This window comes from Pleurodeles waltl, chromosome 8 (assembly GCF_031143425.1).
Source record: "Pleurodeles waltl isolate 20211129_DDA chromosome 8, aPleWal1.hap1.20221129, whole genome shotgun sequence".
Classification (NCBI taxonomy): Eukaryota; Metazoa; Chordata; class Amphibia; order Caudata; family Salamandridae; genus Pleurodeles; species Pleurodeles waltl.
Genome location: NC_090447.1, coordinates 1,211,687,609 through 1,211,700,088, shown reverse-complemented (window position 1 = coordinate 1,211,700,088; position 12,480 = coordinate 1,211,687,609). Strand labels below are relative to the sequence as shown.

Here is a 12,480-nt window from a genome sequence, read left to right as displayed (position 1 = left end):
AAAATTTGTGGAGCAGGTTGGGGCGCCTAATTATTTATTAAAGCGGAGAGCTACTAGGACTTTATAGAACATTTCTTCTGTGGACTGAACCAACCCTTTCACCCTTTTTTCACAACACCTAAAGCATCCGAAGAGGGAAATTTGGTGTCACAAAATCTAATTTTGAACAAATATTTAAAATTCAGTTGTGGGGACAAAAAGTATAGCATTATTTGTTGAACTGGCACATGAGCAAACGAACACTGGACCAACTTTTGTTTCAGTTGTGTGCCCCCAACTCTGCCCTATTCAGAGACATTGCCTTGTTCCCCCAAGAGACCACATCAGGTCATGTTCACGCCAGAAACTAGACTTTGATAACATTCTAAGCTGCTAAGTGCTTGACACTTGAGAACGAATTATATCTTTAGTGAAGTTACATTTTCACTTTCCACACAATGTCATATCCTCCTGTGTTTCACTCTCATTGTGAATACTGCTAGTTTTAACTAAATGACAATATATTTCAAGGGTCATAGAACATGTATTTTCGTGGGTATTTTTAATGAGAGGCCATTCCAACCCAGAAAAAGAGAGATGGAGAAAGATAGTGTGTGTGTATATACAAATACACGCGCCCACCTATATTGTAGAACTCAGAAATATTACAAAGGAGTTAGTTATTAATGTATAAAGGTATGAATTGAGATGAGCAACAAATTGTGTGACATGTTTAGACTTCAACAATCAAAGAAATGTTCATTTTGACTTCAGTTGTAGTTTGTTCATATCTAGCAAATTGCTCTCCATGAAGGGGAAGAAATATACCAGCTTTTGTTTGGCGAAGTGACAAAGGGTGTTTATAGTTTGTATTAATCTACACTACACAGACAGAAATGATTAACAAGTGCAGTAGAGCAGGAAATTCCGAGTTAACCTCTTGGCAGACAAACCTAACTACACGAGATTTGTGGGGCTGTGATGTCTCTTGCTGTGTTTTGAAGGTTGTATAAGGCTACAAAACGTCCCGTTTCCCCTTAACAACGCAGTGCACAAAAGTGATCAGTTTACATTTTACTGGCGTGAGCAGCATGGGCTAATTGTGTTGTTAAACCTTTACTGTTGAGATTGGAGGACTACAAATAGTGCATGTCTAATTGTATTCATCTCTAATAGCACAGCTGGAGAAATATAGGCCCTCATTCTGACCTTGGCGGGCGGCGGAGGCCGCCCGCCAAAGTCCCGCCGTCAGGTTACCGTTCCGCGGTCGAAAGACCGCGGCGGTAATTCTGACTTTCCCGCTGGGCTGGCGGGCGGTCTCGTTCAGACCGCCAGCCAGCCCAGCGGGAAAGACGCTTCCACGATGAAGCCGGCTCGGAATCGAGCCGGCGGAGTGGAAGCTGTGCGACGGGTGCAGTTGCACCCGTCGCGTATTTCACTGTCTGCGCAGCAGACAGTGAAATACATGTAGGGGCCCTCTTACGGGGGCCCCTGCAATGCCCATGCCAGTGGCATGGGCACTGCAGGGGCCCCCAGGGGCCCCGCGACCCCCCCTACCGCCATCCGGATCTCGGCGGTCCGACCGCCGGGATCTGGATGGCGGTAGGGGGGGTCAGAATCCCCGCGGCGGTGCAGCAAGCTGCGCCGCCGCGGAGGATTCAATGGGGCCGCGGTACACTGGCGGGACCCCGCCAGTGGTGCCGGTCCGACCGCGGCTTTACCGCCGCGGTCGGAATCCCCATTGAAGCACCGCCGGCTTGTCGGCGGTGCTCCCGCGGTCCTCCGCCCTGGCGGTCAAAGACCGCCAGGGTCAGAATGAGGGCCATAGTTCTTAAATGAGTAATAAAATGGGCGTCTCAGACTTTCCCCTCAGGTAACATTCCGTCTTCATGGGCTACAATACTGAATCATGTCACCCTGTCAGGGTGAATGTGAACGGACAGGCCTGCTTCTGCATATCTGATCAAGACAGAGCATGACGGCCATTAACGGGGCTCAAGTTTCACCGAGGTGTACACCGGAAAGGCTCGGCTCGTGGCCCATGTGTGGCCTTGCACTTGGGATGTGCACGTAGTATTGCCTTCCCTTGCATTTTTCTACTACTGGTCTAACTTGCAGTAAATTCCCCAATGCCAATTAAAAACAATGGCAATATGTCTGGTTTGGGCAAGAATTCGTTTTTGAAAACAAATCCAAGCGACATTAAACGTGTAGCAGTAATGAAACATAAAAATACTGCCATCTTAAGACGGGGTATGCACCCTTGCAAAAAAATATATCTATATAAAGTTTAAAATGACCCGTCGAAAAAAATAATAATAATTGAAAGAAGAGGTTGGCTTTCAGCTATTACACTTAAGTGGACTATATGTAAGTGGCTGTGTAGTGTGAAGGAACAACAAACTGTTACTTACGGTGAAGAAAACCAAAGGGTGAAATGGACTGTCCCGTTGCTTCATTCTGTACGCTTTAATTGGTGGAAGTAAAAAGTAAATGACACTTGAACACACCAATGGTTGCAGCGGTCTGACATAAACCTTCTGTAAGTATATACATGGAAACATGAGGCTGGTGGACATTTAAAGTGTCTGTATGCCAGACCTAAAAATACGAGGGACATGGGATTTCATGAGATAGACGCATTCTTAGCAGGAGTTAAAGAGGAGGAAGGAAAATGGCAAGATGTTGATGAGTGGGGATATAGGCTGGTTTAAACTGAGACATGCAGCTTTAACGAATGTGCTCAAGGTATAGCACCTCTTCGGGCACGAGCGCGTGGGCCACTACTACTATGTGTACAGCAGATTATCTGTTTTGTAGGTTAGTTTGGCAACTAGTCACACTGCTGCAAATGAACTATTTCGCCTTTCACCAAAAAAAGGCTTTCGCCAAAAAAAGGCATTATTTTGGTGGAGTTTAGAGGAATGACAAGCTAAGCCAAGCTTTCCAAAACATGAACTGCCAATTTAAAGAACAAGCTGGGCCTCTGTAACTAGTGCTTAACTCGCCGAGATATCTTCCTGGCCAGTAATGGAAATCTAGGAGCATTTATTTGCTAATGGAACAATAAGGCTGAAATAGATATGTTCACTTTGAGAGGTTACGGCTGAAAAAAATGGGCTTGTTTGGCAAACCTTATTGGCTGCACCATGGAGAGGGAATACTTACGCCCGCTTGCCGCAAATCGTGCCCTGATGCCAGTTCCTGCAGGTGCTGAAATACTTCTTCTTGGTGCCCATCACTTGCTGAAGAGCGCAGACATTTGGTCTAGAAAAAAACACACCACTCTCATTTAGTACAAATATCAGTAGCTGTGTTATAAGACACATGCCTTACACCGATTGCAGTATGAGAATGCAGCTCTTTTACGGGTGTGTGGGGTGCAGTGATCGGGGGGTGCAGTGATACATGTGTGGCCCTCACATATACCTTCCTTAGCTCCATGGTGTCTCTTGGGGCGGGGAATACAAACTTACCACTAGTACTCAATGCTCTTGCCCCCCAAATCATTAGTCTGCATCCCACCCATAGCTCTCTCTCTTTTAAGGTGTATGGTTTGTAAAGCACACAAATTCAGTCAAAGATTTTTAAGGCGCTAGAAAGGAAACGGACATCCACAGCCTATACAAAAGATATATTCGTCTAAGGAATGATGAAACACGTAAAATGCGTATTCATTTATAAAGGATGTTACTCAATGCTTGAAATGGAAATATAGAAGTGCCGGTACTCTCAAATTAAAAGTATTACGTTTTTCTTGAGAAGGGCAGGTCCCTCTCAAATTAAAAATATGCCTGTACTACGTACCGGACAGTACTGGCCCATTTAAAGCACTGGAGTTGAGCTTCCATTGAAATGGAAAAAAATAAGTGCTGGTACTCTCGAATTCAAAGTGTTACGTTTTTCTTGAGAAGGGCAGGTACTCTACCGCTCAAAATAAAAAAAATGCCTGTACTACGTACCGGACAGTACTGGTCAATTTAAAGCAGGGAGGTTAAGCTTCCATTGCTCCTCGGGAGTTCAAAAAAAAAAAAAAAAGGGTGGGGCGAACGTACAAAGGACTCTATCTACCTCGAAGCGAAGAGAAAGGTTTTTGAGGAGTTCGTTACCAGCTTCTGAAGAATATGGAATTTTTGCAAAGGGCTGTTAGAATATTTGTCGAAGGTCGTTGCCTCTTCGGTAACTCTCTCTGCCTTTACAGCGTCCATTGCGACCCTCCAGCTCTCCTCACACCGTTATATTTAAAACTAACTTTGAGAGCTTGGTTGTTTGTGGATAAATAAACCCCAGAGACCCGTTTATCTATCATGCTGCCAGGATTTGTTCGCTTGGACTAGCACACCTCAAAACATGTTCTATTTGTTTAACCGTCTTTTGCTTGTAATTTGAAGCGCTTACTTTTAAAATACATTTCCGATGCAAAAGACCGTATGAAGCACGCCAGTGACCTGTGATGGGACATTTTCTGGAGACCAGTGGCGAAATCACTAAATAGACTTTAAAAAGAAACCAGCAATCACAGTACATTAACGGCCGTGCGATGTGAGGTGTTCCAAGCACCCTATGGCGCCAGATGTTCTGGTTGTGAAGGGGTTGTGGGTTAACAACCTCCAATCTCTTGGTGGGCGTGGTGCACGTTTTCTGTTGCGCAGCAAGTTTGTCTGGTGGCAATTCTGACGTATTATCTCATTGTTGTGTGCACGTACCACCGTGAATGCACAGCACACAGCTTCGAAATTAAGACGGTTACACTATTCATTCATTAGGCCGTGCCCACGGCTAATCGTCGACCTATCCTTGCTGTATATGGGCATAGGTGAACACTGCCAGACCGAGCACCTTTCTTTGAATAATACAACTCCTCACTGCCTCAAGTGCGAAGTAGGCACTGCCACCCTGTGGCCATCACTACCTCAGGCAGCTGACTGCTCGAGTTGACGCTCCTTCAACTTTTCGAGGGGACCGATGGGCTCCTGCTACTCACAGTGCCACCACCAATCGCCAGGCAGTGAAATCTCTGACCACCTATCTCTCGGACATTGAAAGGGCTTGGGCAGATCATACAATGAAAGGTCTCTGTGCCCAAATACCACGCCGGTGGCTTCATTCACAAATATCGTGGTACATCATTTCAGTCGCCCCTCACCTCCTCCTCTACACCTCACCACAAGTGAAACGCATCTCATTTGTTCCAGGGGTCCCTGTAGCTTGTTCAATCTTCCCGCCTTTTCTTCTCCGGGTCTCCTGTGTTTGGAATCCCAGACACACCTATGCAAACACCCGCGCACATGTGGTTCTTTTAAAGGCAGTCTGGCTTTTTACAGGGTGGACATTGGAAACACATGGCCACAGCTGGAAATTAGGAAAACGCTATTCGTTGTTTCCTAAAGACAATGAACCCACCAACAAAACACACTAGTTGTAGAATTGTTTGAAATACTTTAAGAAATGTGACAAGCGCACCTGTGTTATCTGGTGCGTTTCTCGAGAAAGAGCTTAAAACGTGCAAACTACTTCTAGGATATTTAGTCCGGGTGGGCTGCATTCCCACCGATAGAAGACGGTTAAACACGTGTGATCCCAGGCACTGCGAATAATTCGAATACACGCATAGCCGCGACTCTCCATCTCTCGGTGCCTCCAAGAAACAATTCTCGTCAGAATAAGCCTTAAATGCTTGGTTTACATTTTATCAGCCCTCGGAAGGAATATTAACAGGCGTGAAAGATGCAATTAAAAAACCTTTTAACTGGCTCAGTAAGAAAGTTTCTTAGGCTTTATAACATCGGTGCCCCGGAAAGGGCACGTTTACATCATTAAACTGTTATCATTTCGAACAACAGATTTCTATTTGTTGTAAATATCTTAATAGCCGCCAATACCCTCCTTCGACCACTGGTAAAATAAATCTGATCTAACACTAGCTGTTTGACAAATGTGTTTCTTTTGAACAGTGCAGTACTGTATTGAACGTGTGTTTGGAATTGATTTTGATATTGCTTTTTAAGTGCAAGTCTCTTGATGCCAGGGCACCAGGCACATTCTACCAACCACCAGCCTGGAGGGGCGCAGTGCATGTTTTAAGAAGTATTACTTAATAAGATTTTTATTTTTTTATTTACTGCTGCTTTTCTTGTGTCAAGTTCTTCCCAGCCTCCTGTCACACACAAAGAAATCTCGCACTTACCCTTCCTTCCTAGCCCGGATCCGGCTGTGAGTCAGGATTTTGTCATAATAGGCAGATGAGTCTGCAGAGTCAAAAGCAGACAGCAGCACAATGGCACAAACTGGCAGGAAAAGCATCTTCATGGTGTAGCCTCCTCGGTGCCCTTGGCTCGTCACAGAGGAGAACTGGCAGGAGATATGCTGAGCCCCTCGGTTATATCCCAGCTCCGGGGGCTGTGGGAGGGCTGCGAGGAACAACCTGAGACCCGGCCCCACCCCCCAAGGAGCGGCCGCGACCTCCGTGTGTCTGAGTCAGTGCGAGGGATGCCGCTGCTGGGGAGACATCAGTCTGCCCGGGATAGCTGCAGAGCCTGGCACTGGTGCTTTAAGACCCCCCACCCAACACCCCCACACACATCTCAGTATGTGACATGCCAAGACGCCGACCCCATCACATCTCAATATATGACCCCCTTTCTCTTTTTAAAACGAGTAAAACAACTGTGCGTCATTTGGCGCCATTGTATGTGTCGAGCTTTCCATTAAAACACTTTCAAGTAGTTATCTCCAAACTTATTTTTTATGAGTGGAGCTTCAAAAGCATTCAGCAGCCTCTGCTGTTGGATTGGACGCGCTAGCATCGGATAGCTCTTCGAGATATCCCAAAAGAAGGGCAATATGTAAAAACAGCCAACCCGAGGGGTCTTATGCCTCTGTCAGGTTAGGAGCGCGCCGGAATGGAGTAAGTTCCATGACCGGGAGAGTTCCATTAGCCGGATCTCTTCTCTCCTCATCCCTCACTCCGTCATAAGACACTAACCATATTTATACTTTTTTAGCGCCGCATTTGCGCCGTTTTTTGACGGGGGGGGGGGGGGGGGGGGACGGCGCAAACTTGCAAAATACATTCTATTTTGAAGGTTGGCGCCGTTTTTGTCAAAAAACGGCGCAAATGCGGCGCTAAAAAAGTATAAATATGGGAGGATCTAATTGACTAGTGTCTGGGTTGGTTGTAAGTCATTAATTACAGTCATGTAATTTCTAATGAATGACGTTTGCCAAAAATATTCAAAAAAATTAAAAACACTACTGGCCAGCAATTTTGTGTGTGCCCTGTTCTTGATAAGCAAAAAAGATTATTCTTCAACATGCCCCAATGTAAAACTCAAGAAAGGACCCCTTGACACAGGGTGTCACAAAGTAGTATAAACAGCCACTTTGAATTAATTTACGCTACTTTCTCACAGAAATTAGGATTTTCTTTAAAAAAATACACCCTCAAACAGAGGTTTGTGTCACCTTTGTCATGTAAACCTAGTGCAAAGTCTTAATTGTTCTGTGCCTTAAATGTAAGTGAATATGATTTTTCCCCTTGCCCTACTTCCACAGATTGCATTTCAAGATAATATCAGGGGTGGCTCCTCCATAAGGGCAGCTGCAAAACCGGTCAAAGAAAAGGATAACATGTTCAAAGAAATGTGTCCTTTTCTTTGAAAGGGGCGGGGCCACGGGGGTGACATGCACTGAGGGGGAGTGCACAGCACTCCCCCTGATTGTGCATGTATATTTGTCAGGCCGTCTTGGGCAGGCCAAACATACATGTGCAGTAGGCTCCCGGACAATCCTGATGCTGCTTTGAGCAGCATCAGGATTTGCCGCAGGGCAGGCTGGGAGCATGTGCCTGCAGCATCCTGACAAAAGCGAGGAGAGGAGTGGCCCGGCGAGGAAGCAGAGGTAAGTTTTTTTTTTTTAATTTTTTTTTTAATTTCTCCTGTGACACCCCATCGTTCCTCCAACCCCCACATGCGCCACCCCGCCCCCAGGAATCCCCGCGAGCCACGACTGGTTAATATGCACATACATCCAATTGTGATTTTTTTCCACACACATATATATTTCTTCCACTGCATCCCTTGAAATTGTGGGGATTTGTTGTTGCTTTCACAGAACTTCAGTAAATCAATTAAACCTCCCTTTTTCATGTGTATGGATAAAAGTACAATTAGAGTCCTATTCTAAAAAAGGTAAAAGTTCCGCTCTGTCTGAGCATACTTTTCAGTTTTTCTTCTATTCACAAACAAATGCAGAAGTATGTCTGGAAAGCTGTGTAGACCTACTTTTTCAATGTCATTTATCTTTATGTGATGTCCTCTATTCCTTCTGTGTGAAGGTCTTCACTGCAGAGACTTCTAAAAAGGGGGAATGGAGCCACGTCTGCAAATGCACTTTTTTTTTGCTCCTGCAGAAAACAGCTTTCCTTGTGAAGAATGCACTTTGAGGGACACATTCATCATGTATTTGGGACGGATCTGTGTTAAGGAGACCCTAGACCCTGACTTCAAAATGCTCCCTTCGTGGGTTCCCTTCATGGTTTCCTCATCTGAGCCTACTACAGACTCATCCCTTTCACCCAGTTGCTCAAACTAGTCCCCACTGAAAACAACAAGGACCTCTCTGTCCCTACTTCTTGGAGCCCTACGCACTCTGTTCCTATTTAGATCCTTCATCTGATCTACAAGCATGGTTTTAAAGTCTTCTCCCAACCCTGCGTTTTCTACTATTTACTGTGCAGATTGTTTATGTAAATAAGCTTGCCTTATTCTGTTGCTGATGTGAATTGGAAGTGATCACATGCCTTCCTCATACACACCAAATTTGGGCATGACATGTTGTCCTACCTAACCTCGAAGGGGGTTGAGTTACACTAGAACTGTCCTATAGTAAATCTCTTAATATTTAGGGGTTTAAACCGGTGAGGTCGAAGTTTGGAAATGCCCTCAAATGTACATGTTTTGGTGGACATTGCCAAACTTTCAAATCTTTCCATGCCCTGGAACACCGTCTTCCCAGTCCTTAAGCTGGGGTTTCAAGTGCAAATTTGTGTTCACTTGCGGTGGAGAAGCCTGCACATGTAAATGCATATTCACCTGCCAGGAATCACTCCATGAATTCCTGGGAGGCTTAAAAAAGATACATTTAGTACTAAACTTACATTTACAACCAAATTTACAATTGTGAATAGGAATATTTATGTGGGAAGTTCAGTGCATGCGGATGGGAATACTTATAAAGCCACTATTTTTGCCTGTGTTCACCACATTTTTATTGCCCACTTCAATGGCTCTCCTGTGGCAACAAGTCTGTTCATGCTCTTAGATCATACTTAACACTGTAGACAAATCAGCACATCAAGTCAGTCATAAGCAGAATTTCTAGAAAAAATATTGAGAAAATATACAAAATTCAGTATGGATTTAGTCTAATAGAAACAACAATTAAATTGCTTTTAAACCATGGTAGATCACCTTATTTATCACCAAAATAAGAATTCTTTATAAATGAACTGTTTGAATTGCCAGCAATCAGTCAAAATTGCAATCCAAATTAGAAGATGAGGCTCCAAGGAGCGTGACTGCATCAGGAGCACTGCCTGTAGTGGCATTACCAGGACTCTAACCAGGGCACCAGCCAGAGGTACACCATCTACCCTGCCAAGAAGTTGGGCCCCACTGAAATATATTGAATTCATCCTCATATATCGGGACACACTCAGCAGTGCCTGCACATGCTTAAAGCAGCGCCTGCACGCTGATGCTTTCCTTCTTTCTGAGCAGCATTTTGCAGGACGGGAGAGGGCTTTCTTATTTAAAATTTCTGCTCGGTCAGGACAAAGGCCAAAATTAAGGGGCCATCAGGCCTCATATTGTTTGATTATCCTGGCTTGAAGCTCTCGGGAGCCGCACACCTAGCTGCAATGGAGGACTCAAAAGCAAAGGTATTATCTCTTCACAGGTACTTAAAAGAGGCATGGTTTTCACGTTGTTTAGTCCCTGCATATAAAAGATATGCATGCACTGTAAGAATGTCAGATGTGTTGGTCTGGCCCTCTACATAATCAAAAAGCTATTTAAATAGTACTATTTTGCTTTAGTTCTTTTATAGCGCTACTCATCCCACTGCAGGGTGTCCAAGCGCTTTACATCTCATGTAAACATAATACATTGACTATAAATGATATATGTTTAAATAAATGTACAGGGTGTACAGAATGTACATTGATAATAAATGATATGTGTTTAAATAAATGTACAGGGTGTGTGACAGTGAGGGCTACACAGTATAGGAGTCACAGGTCCTTCATAGCTCCCTGTGCTATATTAGAAGGATTACAAATTGTGAACTTTGCAGGAGACACATTAACAATCTATGCTACTTTGATTCCATCTGGGACTAGGCAAAGCACAGATCTCTCCTGCAAATGTGTTAACCTCCAGAGTTATCTTTTCATTGTTATTATTCACTGAGATTTACAGGGTACAGAAAGATCTCTGCAGCAGATGCCCAAACCTCATAAGATATTTTAAAAAGCAGACTTTGCAACCAATGAAGCAGAACTGATTTTCTGCCAAATTTCTTGTTGCTGCCAATTTGTTGGAGGCAGAGTGCTAAAAAATGAATGTTTAACTTGAGGCCCAGTTTTTGTGTCGGGGTTGGGTAACTTTTTTGGCACAACGCCAAAGCAAAATCGTGCTTGTTAAATGCACTCACAATGCACTCAAACGTAGTCATAATAGAATTACTAAACATATGTCTGAGGTGTAAGGACTTGTGCCCTGACTTTAACTCCTGGCTCTCCACTGTCCCTCCTTGCGATCTTAGCGAAACTCTGAATTCCTGCAGCTCCATTTAACTCTCGAAAAACCAGTTTTACTTAGAAGCATCCCGTGCCAGAAGAAATCGCTGCCTAGTTTGCTGGGGTCTCTCGTAAGCAGAGTCAGTCCAAACACACAAAGGCCCTACGCTCGGCATTGCAAGATATTATCTGGAGATGTAATGCCTAAATGTTAGCACATGTCTTTGTGAATGTGAGAAGTGCCCTCCTCCCACCCCCCTGCACCCGCACTGCGGCCAGCTCTCCAACTCTCCACTGTTCAGAAAGCACAGTGTGTGTTTTATGAATCTTCACTCTAATTTATGAGAAAGAGACTTGGCAGAGTACATTGTGTATTTTGGAACTCGTGTGTCTTACTATGTCAACAAGGTGGTTACGTATAGATATTGAGGCCAATTCTTAGAGTTTGCCACGCAATTCCGCACTGCGCAGTTACCTCATAGACATGATTTTTTCATTTTAGAAAAGGACCCCCAACCTCAGGGGCGTAGCTTGTCAGTAGGAGTGAGGTGGAGTGAACTTCGGATTTCCCAAGAATCACGTTGGCATTTTATGTTAAAATACGTTATGACCATTGGTCGAAGTACATTAAAAAAAATGGGAACTGTGATGCTGCATGCAAAGGGGTGGGGTCCAAGGAGTCGCTAAAAACAAAATATTCTGTACGTTTGTTTGGTCCTTCACAGTCAGGTAACTACATATAAAATAGCACACCACCTAAATGAACAATAAATACATATGTTGTTACTCACTGGGAAATACAGTATAGTATATTATGAAACTTCTGTTGATTAATGTGCTGCAAAGGTCTGTGTGTAACTAGAGGGCCACAGCATCTTAGAGGGTGCCATGGAGAATAGTGGCTTTTGTATATTTAGTGCTAGGAGGCCAGAGCCCTTGTGAATATGTGAGATTTTTTTCTAAATGTGCATTACACACAGTGTTATATAGACTGCTACAAGATGCGCAAAAGGGCTTAAGATAAAATGGTGCTTTCTAAATATAGATTTTGGAAATACCCAGACTGAGCATAATGGATTTTTGTTGACATAACTGTCCTTTCAACACTTTGTTAGGGGTAGTACACTCTATGTAAATACAATTCAAATGAAAAGAATGCACTCCACAGCTCAGATGTTAATTATTTGCACTACTACTCAAAAATAAGTCTTTATCTACACAAATCTTTGAGTGATTTCACCGATTCAAGCTAGTATCAGCTCCCAAGCGTTCTTTACATTTGGAGATTATCTTATGCAATAGCAAATTAACTCGAGCACAATTGCATTTTTTTTTAGGAAAGTAAGCATTATGGCAGAAAGGTTTCTTTAGCTGTCTGTCGGCTTCGGTTTCACAGCACAGGAGATTTATTTCATGACGCTTCAGCTAAGGAATTGAAAATATAGGAATTAACCATCCTGGGAACCCAACTATTTAGTACAAAATATATTTATTAGGGGGTGTCAAAACGCCCCAAACACACTCCATCCCTGAAGCTACACGCCTGTCTAACCTAACCCTGATGTTAACTGTCAATAAGAGTGAAAAATATAACAAGGTCTCTCGCTGCTCAAACCGTTTGTTACCTATAATTGCAACAATGGCGTTTGAAGATGTAATTGCATGTTCACCATTAAAGGGCCATCTTCTTGCCGCTAGAGTGG

At 43.8% G+C, this 12,480-nt stretch overlaps 1 protein-coding gene across 7 annotated transcripts in view; it reads right to left on the bottom strand.

Moving 5' to 3' along the window:
• POSTN (periostin) overlaps positions 1–6,349 on the bottom strand; it is a 197,551-nt gene extending 191,202 nt beyond the window's left edge. For all 7 annotated transcript variants that reach the window (XM_069205499.1, XM_069205502.1, XM_069205504.1 and 4 more), the window contains exons 1-2: positions 6,167–6,349; positions 3,148–3,246 (exon numbers count right to left, since the gene is read on the bottom strand). In XM_069205499.1, the coding sequence (XP_069061600.1) occupies positions 3,148–3,246; positions 6,167–6,288 (221 nt within the window). In that variant the 5' untranslated portion in view covers positions 6,289–6,349. The remainder of the gene's footprint in view (positions 1–3,147; positions 3,247–6,166) is intronic.
• Between the last annotated feature and the right edge of the window lie 6,131 nt (positions 6,350–12,480).